The 14,437-nt window shown below is 36.2% G+C and overlaps 1 protein-coding gene across 2 annotated transcripts in view; it reads right to left on the reverse strand.

Moving 5' to 3' along the window:
* Nucleotides 1–14,437, reverse strand: part of LOC150108899 (nucleolar complex protein 4 homolog B) — a 226,746-nt gene that overhangs the window by 11,627 nt on the left and 200,682 nt on the right. Inside the window, exons 12-13 of one of the 2 annotated variants that reach the window (XM_090410804.1) lie at nucleotides 14,107–14,189; nucleotides 1,068–1,181 (exon numbers count right to left, since the gene is read on the reverse strand). In XM_090410804.1, the coding sequence (XP_090266930.1) occupies nucleotides 1,068–1,181; nucleotides 14,107–14,189 (197 nt within the window). The remainder of the gene's footprint in view (nucleotides 1–1,067; nucleotides 1,182–14,106; nucleotides 14,190–14,437) is intronic. The other variant, XM_090410813.1, reaches the window with a different exon arrangement.

Below are 14,437 nucleotides of genomic sequence, written 5' to 3' on the forward strand. Positions count from 1 at the left end.
GGGTGAGCACAACTTTATAAATCAAATTTCTACCTCCTAATACCACTCCTCTAATCCAACCCATGGATCAGCAGGTCATTTCCAATTTCAAAAAACATTATACAAAGGCTTTGTTTCAAAGGTGCTTTGAAGTGACATATGGCATGCAACTGATCCTCAGTGACTTTTGGAAAAAGCACTTCAACATCTTGCATTGTTTGAAGCTTATAAATAAAGCATGGTGGGGGGGGGGCGGTATTTCTTTGAAAACTATGAACTCAGCCTGGAAAAAATTGTGGCCTAAGTGTGTGACAGGCACAGATTTTGAAGGTTTTCCTGCAGAGCCAGTAGAATCTGTGGTTGATGAAATTGTGTCTGGAGAGATCCATGGGATTAGAAGTGGACAATGCTGATCTAGAGGAGTTGGTGGAAGATCATCAAAGAGAACTTTCCACAGGAGCTGAAAGAACTGCAAAAGGAGAAGCATGAGAAAGTTAAGAAACTTTTTTCAGAGGAGGAGGTGCCCAGTAAGGGAATCATTTTCACTGCTGAAATTAAAGAACTGAGCTTCCATTGTGAAAAATTCCAAACCACTGTAAAAAAGGGGCACCTTGATGTATCTATGGTTAATAATGGTGTTAACATGTTTAATGATAATATCATTGCACATTTCAGAAAAATTTTAAGAACAAGACAAACTCAGACAACTCTAGAGAAGTCTATAATCTAAAGAATCACCATGTAGTTCACCCACAAAAAGACAGAAATGAACAGTGACACCTGAGAGGAAGTTACCCAACATTTTTATGGAGGGTGACTCACCTTCAAAACAATAATCTCCTCCGCAATTAAAAGTGCTTGTCGAGAAGCACTTTTAATTGTGGAAAGTTTATGTTACTACAATGAATTTCTTTGAGAACAGCACATTGTTAGACAGCTTCAGATGAGACATTTTGTTAGTTTGCTTTTGCAATAGTGAGAGTTGATTGTATTCTGGGGATATATGAACATTTGAACCTCTTGGATTCAGTCACAGATGTTCATTTATGCTTTTTACCAAATCTGAGAAAATTTTTTTTTATACTCACATGTGGATAATCTCTGTATAGCAAACACGACAAATTCCATTCTGTGTGAGGTATTGCTTCTTCAATAAATTTTGCTTTTTGCTGGACATCTGGATGCCAGTGGGACTGCAAAGACTGAATTAAAAATAAACACAATGCATAGGATTTAGAATATGGCAAGAATCATTTCATAATAAAGATAATTAACCAAACTTTTATTCCACTCTCTTTTCCCCTCCATTTATTCTTTTTTTTTCCTGATTCCAAACTATGCATCTGGAAAGCATTTTCCAGAATCACAGTTTTCACAATTAGAAGTGCTTGTTGACAAGAGAATGAATGCTAAATAGTTCCTTCACAGCATAAGAAAAGACCAAAAAATTCAATTTCATACTGATATTTTGTTCTTGTTATTTACAAAGACAGAGAATAAGAATAAATTTGAAATGTTACTTAATTATAACTTTTAGTGACAATTTCATCAAAAGAAAGACAGGCAACCAATAGTAACCAGAACCCTCAGATAGATAAAGATTCCTCAAAATTCACATGACAACACAGAAGGATGAGGAAATTTTATTAAAAAAGCCATATATTTTGATCTGTAATATAATAGAATAGAAGGAGGGGTGCTTAAGGGTCAAAGCAATATAACTGAGAGGAGACCCCCACATAGCCTTTAAAGGAATGCGGAGAACCGACCAGGGTGCTGACATAATGTTCAATCCCCACCTTCTCGTGGAGCACCCAACAGGGTGCTCAAAGAGAAAGTGGGGATTGGACATTACCTGGATACTGAACAAATGTGGATGGGCTGGCAATTTGGGACTTAGCCGACCAAATCGTATTCTTATTGGCTTAAACCAATATACAAAATGATCGTACAACATGACAAAATTTCATGCCAGCTGGGGCGTCGCCTGGTTAAACAAGGCCCCCTGTTGTTTTCGCCAGGGAACCAGGGCAAACAGCGAAAAGTCAGCTACTGGAACAAATCTGAAAGCACATCCCAACTCAACATCACCAGAGTTAAAGATTGGTTCTATCAACATAAGAAGCATGAATGGCAAAGAAATGGGTTTAGCTGAGGAATTAGATAAGTACCAGATCGACATGATAGGGGTGACTGAAACAAAAAAGACAAAAACTGGTGAGATCTTTCTGAGCAATAAATACAAAATGTTATATTCATGCAATGACAATCAAGGAAAAGAAGGAGTAGCCATAGTATTCAACACTAAATATGAGGCTAATCTTCTTGAATGGCTGGCAGGCAGTCTCAAGTAGAGTGATGTGGGCAAATATCAGAATGGGGAATTGGACAATGAGACTTATTTGTGTCTATGGTTCCACAGAAGGTTCTACTAAGGTAGAAGTGGAGGAATTTTTTGATGCTTTAGAGAAAGCAACTGACACAATGAAAAAGGAAAGGTTGGTCCTTGTTGGGGATCTAAATAGCAGAGTAGGAAGTGATTGTCAGACATACAAAAATATTTTGTGAAAATTTGGAGAAAAGAGCAAAATTAATCATAATCGCAATTACCTGTTGGATTTCTGTTCAGGACATGGACTGATTATTACTAACACCATGTTCCAATACAAAAATGCGCACAAATTCACATGGAGAGAAGAGGCCGGGAATAAGAAAAGTCTCCTTCACTACACTATTTTTGATAGTGATATTTTCTCCCAGGTGCAGGACACCAGAGTGTACAAGAGGATTTCAAAGTGGAAGTGATCACTATTTAGTCTTGAGCAGGATAAAATTTAATTTCATATCGAAAAGAATAACATGTAAGAAAGTTTTAAAGTGAATAAATCTGAAAGCACACCACCAACTCAACATCACGAGAGCTAAAGATCGGTACAATCAACATAAGAAACCTGAATGTCAAAGAAATGGAGCTAGCTGAGGAATTAGATAAGTACCAGATCGACATAATAGGGGTGAACTGAAACAAAAAAGACAAAAACTGGGGAGATCTTTCTGAGCAATAAATACAAAATGTTATATTCAGGCAATGACAATCAAGGAAAAGAAGGAGTAGCCATAGTATTCAACACTAAATACAAGGATAATCTTCTTGAATGGCAGGCAGTCTCAAGTAGAGTGATGTGGGCAAATATGAGAATGGGGAATTGGACAATGAGACTTATTTGTGCCTATGGGCCCACAGAAGGCTCTACTAAGATAGAAGTGGAGGAACTTTTTGAGGCTCTAGAGCAGTGCTTCCCAACCTTCTGGATGTCAGGGGACCCTTTGGAAAAATTAAAATATTTTTTAATATTTTAATCGCCCCCCCCCGTCAAAAAAATGTAATATAGACATATATTATTATAATATTGATTGTATTTATATTCAATACAAAACATACACAGCGATTATTGCAAAAATCAAATGCAAATCATTTTTAGCATCTTACATACACATTTGACATGGCACATTATCTCATATTTTTATATAGATATATTGTTATCGTACATTTGCAGTACAAGCATATGAAATGTAAAACGATCAGTAATAAAGAAAGAATTAAAAACATAAAAGAAGTTTAATAAAATTTAATGTGATGGATGTTTCAATACTGCTACACAAAAAGTCAATATCAGTGAAATATTTGAAACTGCAATTCTTCGATTTCTGCTTTGAAATGAAACTTATATGAATAAGCATATATTTACTAATATTCATTAAACACCGAAATACGCAGGAAGCAAAATTTGTGAACCCACCGTTAAAATATAAAAAATAACAAAAAAGAAATAATAAATGATAAAAATTAAATATGTTCCTTTTAAGATTAAAAAAAATCTACTTAGTCTTAAAATATTTTCAATTTGTTTTCATTATTTCATGGTCACCCTCCACAAAACCTACCACTCCCAAAAAGGGACGCGGCCCACAGTTTGAGAAGCACTGCGTTAGAGAAAGCTACTGACACATTGAAAAAGGAAAAGTTGGTCCTTCTTGTCGATCTAAATAACAGAGTAGGAAGTGATTGTCAGACATACAAAAATGTTTTGGGAAAATTTGGAGAAAAGCAAAACTAATAATAATGGCAAATACCTATTGGATTTCTGCTCAGGACATGGACTGGTTATTATTAACACCATGTTCCAACATAAAAATGTACACAAATTCACATGGAGAGAAGAGGCAAGGAATAAAAAGTCTCATTGACTATGTTATTGTTGATAGTGATGTTTTCTCCCTGGTGCAGGACACCAGAGTGTACAGATGATTTGAAATTGGAAGTGAACACTATTTAGTCTTGAGACGGGATAAAATTGAATTTCATATTGAAAAGAATAACATGTAAGAAAGTTTTAAAGCGAATAAAAGTTGAGCAGCTCTCAGATGTGAACTGCAGACTAAAATACATAAAGATTATTGAAGAAAAAATGAAAGAGTTTGAGAACAGTAACCAAACCTTGGAGATTCAGTGGCAAACCTTGAAGAAAACCCTGATTGATACCGCCAGAGGCATGTGGTAAGGTTGTCTGTAAGGATAGAAAAATCAGAACTCCATGGTGGACACAGGAATTTAAAGAGGCAGTGAAGTAAAAGCCTATCAAAAGTTCCTGGAAAATAAGAGCTTGCACTCTTAGAAAATACAGAGACAAATGTAAGAAAGTTAAACACTGCATAAAACTAGCTAAACAAAAGTATGGCAGGACTTTGGCAAGAACATAGAAAATAAATATCAAGAAGGTGATAAGATATTCTGGAGGTTGTTGAAGAAGCTTAGAAATGGAGGAAAGAGTGCTGTAAAAGGAGTTAGAGATGATAAAGGTGACATGAAAAACGGGAGAAAATGATATCCTTGAAGTATGGAGTAATTACTTTGAAAAACTGCTAAATGAAACAAGCAGTGATGACAGCACAGTGGTAAAAAACCAGGCATGCAGTGAGGAATACATATCCATACTCGAAGTAGAAAAAGCCATCAAAGGCTTGAAATGTGGAAAGGCAGCAGGAGTAGATGATATTCGACCAGAAATGCAAGTATGGTGGTATGAAAGTCTTACGGTGGCTGCACTGCATAGTTCAGAAGGACTGGACAGAGAGACGAATTCGTGATGATTGGAGTAGAGCTCTAATAGTACCCATATACAAAAGGAAATAAAACTGAATGTGAGAATTACAGAGGTATTTCCCTACTGAGTGTTCCTGGCAAGATTTATGCAAATATACTTGAAAACAGTTCAGAAGAATTGTGGAAGAAAAGCTTGGTGAAGTAAAAGCTGGATGCACGGCAAGTAGAGGCCGTCAGGATCAGATCTTCACTTTACGACAAATAGTTGAGAAAGCATGGGAACATAACAAGGTACCAAGAGAGAAGCTATTCAATACGTTACAGTTATATGGTGTGAATGGGGCATTATATCAAGAAATACTTAAGTCTTTGTTTAAGTTATAAGTCAGCAGTTAGAATTGAAGGAAATACAGGAAAATGATTTAATTTTAAATTTGGTGTGAGACAAGGATGCACATTATCCCCTCTGTTATTCATTATCTATATGGATCACATTATGAAGGAAAGTGGTATTAAACATGATATCAGAATTGGAGATGTTAATGTCAGCTCTCTGCTTTATGCGGACGATGTTATACTTCTAAATAAATCCATTACAAGTTTGCAAGAGTCCCTGACTAAATTGAATAACTGTTGTAATAGTTACGGTATGAGAGTCAGCAATAAAAAGGTAAAGACAATGAAAATGTCAACTGTGTTGTGAATGGAGAACCTGTGGAACAAGTAAAACATTTCAACTACTTCGGCACGATTTTTAGTGAAGATGGTAAATTAAATATGGAAATAGACAACAGAATCAACAAAGCTGGTATGGTAGAAAGTCAATTGAATAAATTCATATTTAATAAGAGAAAAATTCAAATCAGTTTTAACTTATGGATCTGAGAGCTGGGTCAGAAGTAAAACACTTGACCAAAGACTAGAGACTGCAGATATGAGAGTCGTGAGAAAGATTAGCGGCGTGAACAGATGGCATCAATGGCAATATCATATTAAAAATGAGGATATTACGAAAGAACTTGACATTATCAGCATCCAGGAATGCGTTAACAGAGCTTAAGTGGTATGATCACTTAAACAGAATGGGCGAGGAAAGATTACCAAAACAAGTGTTCTCTGCCAGGTTGTCAGGAAAACGATCCAGAGGAAGACCAAGATATAGGTGGAATGTATACGGTACAAAGTGCCTTAGACAATAGAAATATAAGATCTGATAATGATAATATTGGAGTCTTGACAAGTAACAGACTGATTTGGAGGAAAATTGTAGATAGGCAGTTAGTAATGATGTAAATTTTTCATGTAGTACTATCATAACCTGTACACCCCTTGAGGGTACATGTCAGGAATTTGATGATGATGATGATAGAATACAAGGTAGAACTTGAACAATGGACAAAGTTAAAAAAGTGAGAGCCATGTTGTTAGATCCCGAATGGAGTATTTTCTAAGAAGTTGTTCATTCAGAATCTAACATGAAAATTCTAACTAATTTAAGATAATACCTGAACACCAGCAGAAAGACCTGGTTTGTTGTATAAGAGAATGTGTATTAATATGTGAATTGTGTTAGAAATATTTGTAGTCAAAAACGAAAAACTAAACTAGAGAATTATGTCAGATTAATGATTCATGTAAAGGAAATATTAGCTTAAATTTGTGTCCTATTTAGCTATCTCAAATAACGTAAGTCGCCAGACAGTTAATGCGTAACAATGCAAAGGTTGCGTCTGCAACACATGTATTGGTCGTAACGCCGGAGGCTACAGCATACGTGGAAAATAACGTAAGTGCACTTTCCTCGAAGACAGCACCTAACAACAATAGGGAGAGTAAGGATCATCTTAAGGGCATTAAAACTAAGGGTCATGCGAAAAAAAGGATACAGCAAAAAGAGGGCGCTAGAACACAGAATATAAGGCAATGTGTGCCATATTGCAAGGCTTTTTTGTTTTGTTCCGGATTTCATCTCGAGGATTCTTGACCGGTGGTCAGAGAAAGGGCGAACCAGGGTTCTATGATGTCGAACAGCAGGCCATTTTCCTGATTATGCTGAAGAAAACACCATGCGGAGCTGTACGCGAATCATCATGCAGAATCTTGCCAGTCGCTGGATGTCCTATCGGAAAGGAGCGAAGATAGCCCTCAGTCGCAGAAGAAAATAGTTCGAGTCTGGCAACAGTAGAAAGGACGACGTAGCCATAATCTAGGCGGCAATCGAAGGATGACCAGAACAACATGTGGTAGTTAATAGACCTTCGGAAAGAACAAAACTGGGTAATGTAGAGATCTTTGTTATTTGTTACAGAAGTGATAGAAGATAGAAATTTGTGTTTGATTACGTTATGTGGACAATCCTTAGAGAACTTTGATAAGATTTCGTATTTTGAGACAGCAAATTCTGTTGGACAAGGAATTGTCAGGAATGAATCTAATTGTATGTGACTGAAATAATAAGTATATTTTGTTTAGTAGATAACCTTAACTGAGATAGCAACAAGTTGTGTAATATGTCTTTATGAATAGCATGCATGAGAGGATCCTAATTTAGTGTAATATTGTCATTGCTTTCTATTGTTTTGTGTGATTAACATTTTGATCTATCTGAGTGCATTTGATTAATTTAGAATTGTTTAACTATCTTAGCATGAGATTTTAACTTAGCAAGAGATTTAGAAGTTTTAGTATTTTGATTCGATTTAGTTGTAATTGTCATTTAGTTCCAATAAACTTGTTCTATTGCATATGCCTGAGTCATGCCTGAATTCGAGATATCAAATTACCACTTATGAAATTAGAATCACAGCAGGAGAAATTTTAGATATATATGTTTAGGTAATAGATCATTGGTCACGACTGCAATAGTACCGATATCTATTTAAGTGTGTTAGAGTGAATGCATATGAATCTAGGAATATTTCCCCAAACTTGAATAAATTCCTGTTATAGGATACTGGCTGGCACAGTATAAATAAAAATTTGTCAGTATCTGAATAGGAAATATCCCTAGGTAGAATCTAGTTAGGCTACACATAAGAAAAGATAATAGAGGTTAAAGAAGTATATAAATTATAAAAAGAGAGAACCCCAGACTTAACAATGTGATGTTATACATAAAACAGCACAAAGCAAAAACTGAGAAAGCATAGTATTATTAGCTAATACTTACATGTTATTAATGAAAAAAGCCCTCACTCATGCGTGATTAGAGTAAGACTTTTCTATATTTTTGAAAGTGAGATTCAGTCCTTCCAATTTGCACGTGGAGGCTGGAGCACAGCTTCAGCAATTTCTTTAAATATATGTTTGAATTTATGGCAACATCAATGAAGCAGGCATGTTTCAGATCATAGGATATTGTGGTCAGTATCTATTCCATGACATGCAATGCCAGATTTTGTAGGTTTCCCACTGATGTAGGACTGGCATTCTTGCACTGATTTTCTCACCGCATGTCTAGTTTCACCAAAATAAAAGGGGTGACAGTCACATGGAATTTGTTAAGTGCCAGGAAGGGGGGCCCTTAGGTGATTTTAAGCCTTATTATAATGGGAACCATGATGACAGTTTGTTGAATGGAATAACACCATTAGTCATTAGATTAAATTTATTAAGAATTCGAGAGTGTTCTGAGATGCCAGAAATGTATGGAATATGGATTCTACACACTGTTTCCTTATTATTCGAGCTAGGATTATTAGGCATCAAAAATATGTTGTGTGGTTCGCTCTGAAAAGCCACTGAAGTTCTTATATTGTTTGATGTTACTGGAGTTGTGGTGTAGAAAATAGTGTGAGCAGAACATAATAAAGTTTTAATAATTCCAGTTTTCTGACAGGAATGGTGAGTTGATTTCTATAGATATAGTGTCCTGTGAAGGTAGGTTTTCACAATACACTTAAGTAATTATTTCACCTGATGATGAGTGATAGAGTAAGATGTCTATGAAGGATTTGTTTTCTTTTTCTGTTTCCACAGTGACATTAACTATAAAAGTATGAAAAATATAAACTATAAAAGTATGAAAAATAAATAAAAGAATATAAAAACAAACTGAAATAACACTTTTCAAATAAAAAAAAAGTCTTGTGACAGCTAATTTCGCTCTGTAGTGGGAGAGTCAGCGCTGGTGGTGGACGGTCGTGAAGAGAAATGCTGTTCTCTGGCAACTTCTACCCCTCTCGATGTTGAAGGCTGAGAGTAGTCGGGGTCACCTGAGTCGTCATCCTGACGTTGTTGTGAGCGGCATCTCACAAACATGTCTAGGGTAGATTGTGTGGTCACATGCATTTTGTCATCATAGATGACCTTGTAGCTAGACATATCGGAATGGATACGACAACTAACATTCTCGAACCGCTCAGTGTTCGGATTCACCGATTCTAATTTTGCTAGCGCCATGTCTATCAGGTTAAAAGCCTCGGCTAGTCCCTTTGTTGTAAATTTCTTAACGTCTAGAGTTGGCGGTTCAATCGGCATAGTATTTTCTTCAGAATGCCTCCAACTGAATAAGGTCATCATTAGTAAGCTCTTCATCGTGACTCAAAAGAAACTCGTTAACGTCAATGTTATCCACTTTCAGCTCTAATTGCTCTGACAGTTGCACACATGTCTTAGTCGCTTGCTGTAATTCTTGTTTCAACTCAACAACCGTATCAGTCATTGCCTGCTCTCCTTCCTTTAAATGATCTTGCACCATTTCTGAGCAGAGTTTCTTCCATACAGCGTTCATTGTCGTCCGCTTGACTTCGTCCCATGCTACCCCGATATTTTTGATAGCATCAAGGATATTATAATTCTTCCACAAATCATGTAGAGTAATGCCCTCACCACTATCAATGGCCTTGATTGCTTGGGAAACATACGCCGCAGATAGTAGGCTTTGAAAGTCGCAATAGCGCCTTGATCCATAGGTTGCAACAGTGCAGTGGTTCTAGGAAGCAGGTAAACAACTTTTACGTCATAACGAAAGTCATTCAACTCTTCCAGGTGGCTGGGGGCATTGTCCAGAAGAAGAAGCACTTTAAACGGGATTCCTTTCTTGGCACAATATTCCTTCACCTGGGGAATGAAGGAATATTGTGCCAAGAATTATTGAACCAGTCTGCGAACAGCACACGTGTAACCCAAGCCTTGGTATTGGATTTCCAGATTACGGTCCGCCGACTCGGGTCAATGTTCTTAAAGGCCTGCGGTCTCTGGGAATATTACACTGTACGGGTTTAAGTTTCAAGTCTGCTGAAGTGTTGTCGCCAATCATAACAATGATCTGATCTTATGTGACCTTGAATCCAGACATAAATTTTTCCTCTTTTGCAATAAATGTCCGTTTTCTCTGTTTTTCCAAAACAGAGCTGTTTCGGTAATATTAAATATTTGCTCAGGCAAATATTCCCCCTCCTCAATTATTTCTGCCAGAAGTTTGGGAAATTTACTTGCCACATCTGTATCTGCACTTGCTGCCTCACCTGTGACTTTGATGCTGTGTAGATTTGTACGCTTCTTGAATCGTTCAAACCATCCAGCACTAGCTTTAAATGCACTCTCTGCGTCCGTGATGCCCGCCTTCTCTTGTAAATCTTTATGTAAAGACCTAGCCTTCTCCTGGATAATCAGAAAACTCAACGGTATCTGCTTCTGTGTCAGATCCTCGATCCAGTGAGACAACAATTTCTCCATCTCTGAAATCGGGCCCAGCCTCTTCTTGGTAACGATTGTGCCCTTCAACGTTACCGCAACTTTCATGTTTTCAACAGTGCGAACTTTATCCTTCACTATCGTATTCACTGTCAAAATAGGTCGATTTATATTCCAAGCTATTGTTGATATAATTTTCCCGTCTTCGTACATACGAATTATTTTCAACTTTTCTTCTAAAGTAATTGCAGACCTTTGTTTTTTAAGATTTATTACCAGCGCATTCGGTTTTGCATTTCGAATCCATTTTAAGGGTAAATAAGCAACGAACACTAACGGTGATAAACAAATGACTAAACTAACCGTGCGAGGAATGGACTACTGACGGGTTGGGGAAAGAGGAATTGTTTACTGAGTCCTTATTTCTAATTGGTAGGTTTCAGTTTAAACGTTACGGCTTTTGCGCACTTGGCCTCTGCTACTCTCAGCGTTTACCGGTAACCTGTCACTGCCTGTTACTATTCGTTACATTTGCTGTGAATGCCAAGTCTAGTTAACATTATGTCGTTGCATACTGCAATGGATGTCTAAGGCGCAAATGCCGCAAACATGTTCATACTCGCTAGTAGTTGTAATTTTCGAGATTTATTACGTAACTGCAAATTTATGTAAATCGGGGGAGGGTGGGGGTTACTGTATATACTATGCACTGCCAGATGTAATGTCCCATTTACACCATATAACTGCAACGTTTTCAACAGTGATTCTCTTGAAACCTTGTCATATGCCTTTTCCAGATCTACAAAACCTAAATACAGATCCTTGTTATATACCGATGATTTCTCAACTATCATGAAGTGAAACTCTGATCCTAACAACCTCCATTTGGCCTGAACTCAGCTTCTCCGAGCTTTCCTTCCACTATTTTCCTTAGAATTTTATCAAGTTTACTTGCATAAATCTTACCAGGAACATTCAGCAAAGAAATTCTTCTGTAATTCTCACAATCCATTTGATTTCCTTTTTTTTTTTTAATAGATGGGTACTATGAGAGATCAACTCAAATCATCTAGAATTCTACCCTCTGACCATGCAGTGTAATTAATGTAAAACTTTTATACCGCCATATTTGAACATCTATGGTCAAATATCATATACAGGTATCCCTCGATTAACGCGGTTATTAATCCCTCAATGTTACCGCGTATATCAAAATCGCATTAATCAAGTCTAATAATCAATGGTAAAAATTACAATTCGTCCATGATCGATTACTGTATTAACAATTCGTTTTATATGGTACTCTTTTAGGAAAGATAAAAAATTAATGCAAAGTAAATGTTTAATAAATACTTGTACCAACATTATTTACTGTGATATTTTTTATCAAAAAAGTTATCAAGAGTCCTTTGAACAGTTTTAGTTTTTTTCTTATCGGCATAAGGGTCAAAGCTGTATAACTGAGAGGAGACCTCCACATAGCCTTTAAAGGAATGCGGAGAACCGACCAGGGCTTCTGACCTAATGTCCAATCCTCACCTTCTCGTGGTGCACCCTGTTGGGTATCTACTCGGATACTGAACGAACGAGGATGGGCTGGCAATTTGGGATTTAGCCGACCAAATTGTATTCTTATTGGTTAAACCAAAATAAAAAATGATGGCACAACATGACAAAATTTCATACTTGTTTATTCGGGGCGTCGCCCGAATAAACAAGTCCCCTGTTGTTTTCGCCAGGGAACAAGGGCAAACAGTGAAAAGTCAGCTACTGGAACAAATCTGAAAACAAACTCCAACTCAACATCACCAGAGTTAAAGATCGATACTATCAACGTAAGAAGCCTGAATGGCAAAGAAATGGAGCTAGCTGAGGAATTAGATAAGTATCAGATCGACATAATAGGGGTGACTGAAACAAAAAAAGACAAAAACTGGTGAGATCTTTCTGAGCAATAAATACAAAATGTTATATTCAGGCAATGACAATCAAGGAAAAGAAGGAGTAGCCATAGTATTCAACACTAAATACGAGGCTAATCTTCTTGAATGGCAGGCAGTCTCGAGTAGAGTGATGTGGGCAAATATGAGAATGGGGAACTGGACAATGAGACTTATTTGTGCCTATGGTCCCACAGAAGGTTCTACTAAGGTGAGTGGAGGAATTTCTTGAGGCTTTAGAAAAAGCAACTGGCACAATGAAAAAGGAAAAATTGGTCCTTGTTGGGGATCTAAATAGTAGAGTAGGAAATGATTGTGAGACATACAAAAATATTTTGGGAAAATTTGGAGAAAAGAGCAAAGCTAATAATAATGGCAAATATCAGTTGGATTTCTGCTCAGGACATGGACTGGTTATTACTAACACCATGTTCCAACATAAAAATGTGCACAAATTCACATGGAGAGAAGAGGCTAGGAATAAAAACTCTCATAAAAAGTCTGACTATGTTATTGTTAATAGTGATGTTTTCTCCCTGGTGCAGGACACCAGAGTGTACAGAGGATTTGAAATTGGAAGTGATCACTATTTAGTCATAGTAAAGGTGGAGTAAGCTCCAGATCGCTTTCCTTAGTATTTTCCATAATGTAAAGCACATCTCCTAGAGGACGTGTATGATAAATAAGCCTTTGGCTCTCTATTTCAGTATTACATGATGGTTTATTTATTTTCAGTTACAATCTAGAAATTACTGAACAAAGAATTAAAAAAAAAAAAAACCATACTATATTGACATCAGAGGTCACGTTATCTCTCAGATACAATTTACTGTGAAATATCACAAACAAGCTATACAATGAATTGTGTAAGAATATTTATATTAAACATTTTGCATGTATCTGTCAGATCAGCTGCAAGCTCCGCAGGGTTAAAGGCGCGTTAATCAAAACTCTTGCCGCGTATATCAAGGGAGTGCCGCAAATAATTTTGGCACGTTAATCAAATCCTGCATTAAGCAGGGGATACCTGTATCATACATTCCAGCTGCCTTTCTACATTTCCAGTTTTTAATGGCTTTTTTTCTATCTTAAGTACTAGTATGTACTCCTAATTGCTTGTTTCATTTGAGATCTGAGAAAAATTAGTAGTGTTAACAGATGATATCAATGGAAAATCTTTTTAAAGGAAGACATTGGAATCTTCGGAGGAAGATCTGACAAGATTAAAGCACTGATAAATAATAACTTAATTTGGAAGAAAATTATTTATAGGAAGTTAGTAATAATGTAACTAAATATGCAATAGTATCATAGTATTCTAATGATGTTGTTGAATTATACAAATATTTAGAAATTATGATCTTAAACGTAGTTAAAAAAAATGAAAATCATCATAATGTAATATATATATATATATTATTTTCATGTCATTCTGAATCAGATTACCTTTAGTTCCCATAAAGAGCTTTCCATTGCCTTGCATTTCAAAGGATCACTTTCTTCCACATCATAAGGATCCATATCAAATCCTGCAAAAATTAAAATAAAAAGTTAACTCTCATTTGGAAATAGATAATTAAATGAAATTTAGTAGTATTCTGAACAGCATTAATTTATCCTGAAAGTAAGGAATAATTTTTTTTCTAGACAAGAATTTCTTTCTTATTGAGCAAACAGCAAAAAATAAATAAAATAACTTTTTCCCTAGTTTTCAGTAAAGACACATACACACATAAATAAAAAATGAAAATAATGTCCTAATAAATTACTAATTAGG

The sequence above is a fragment of the Typopeltis vanoorti genome, chromosome 2, assembly GCF_054136105.1.
Source record: "Typopeltis vanoorti isolate ZY-2024b chromosome 2, IOZ_Tvanoo_1.0, whole genome shotgun sequence".
Classification (NCBI taxonomy): Eukaryota; Metazoa; Arthropoda; class Arachnida; order Uropygi; family Thelyphonidae; genus Typopeltis; species Typopeltis vanoorti.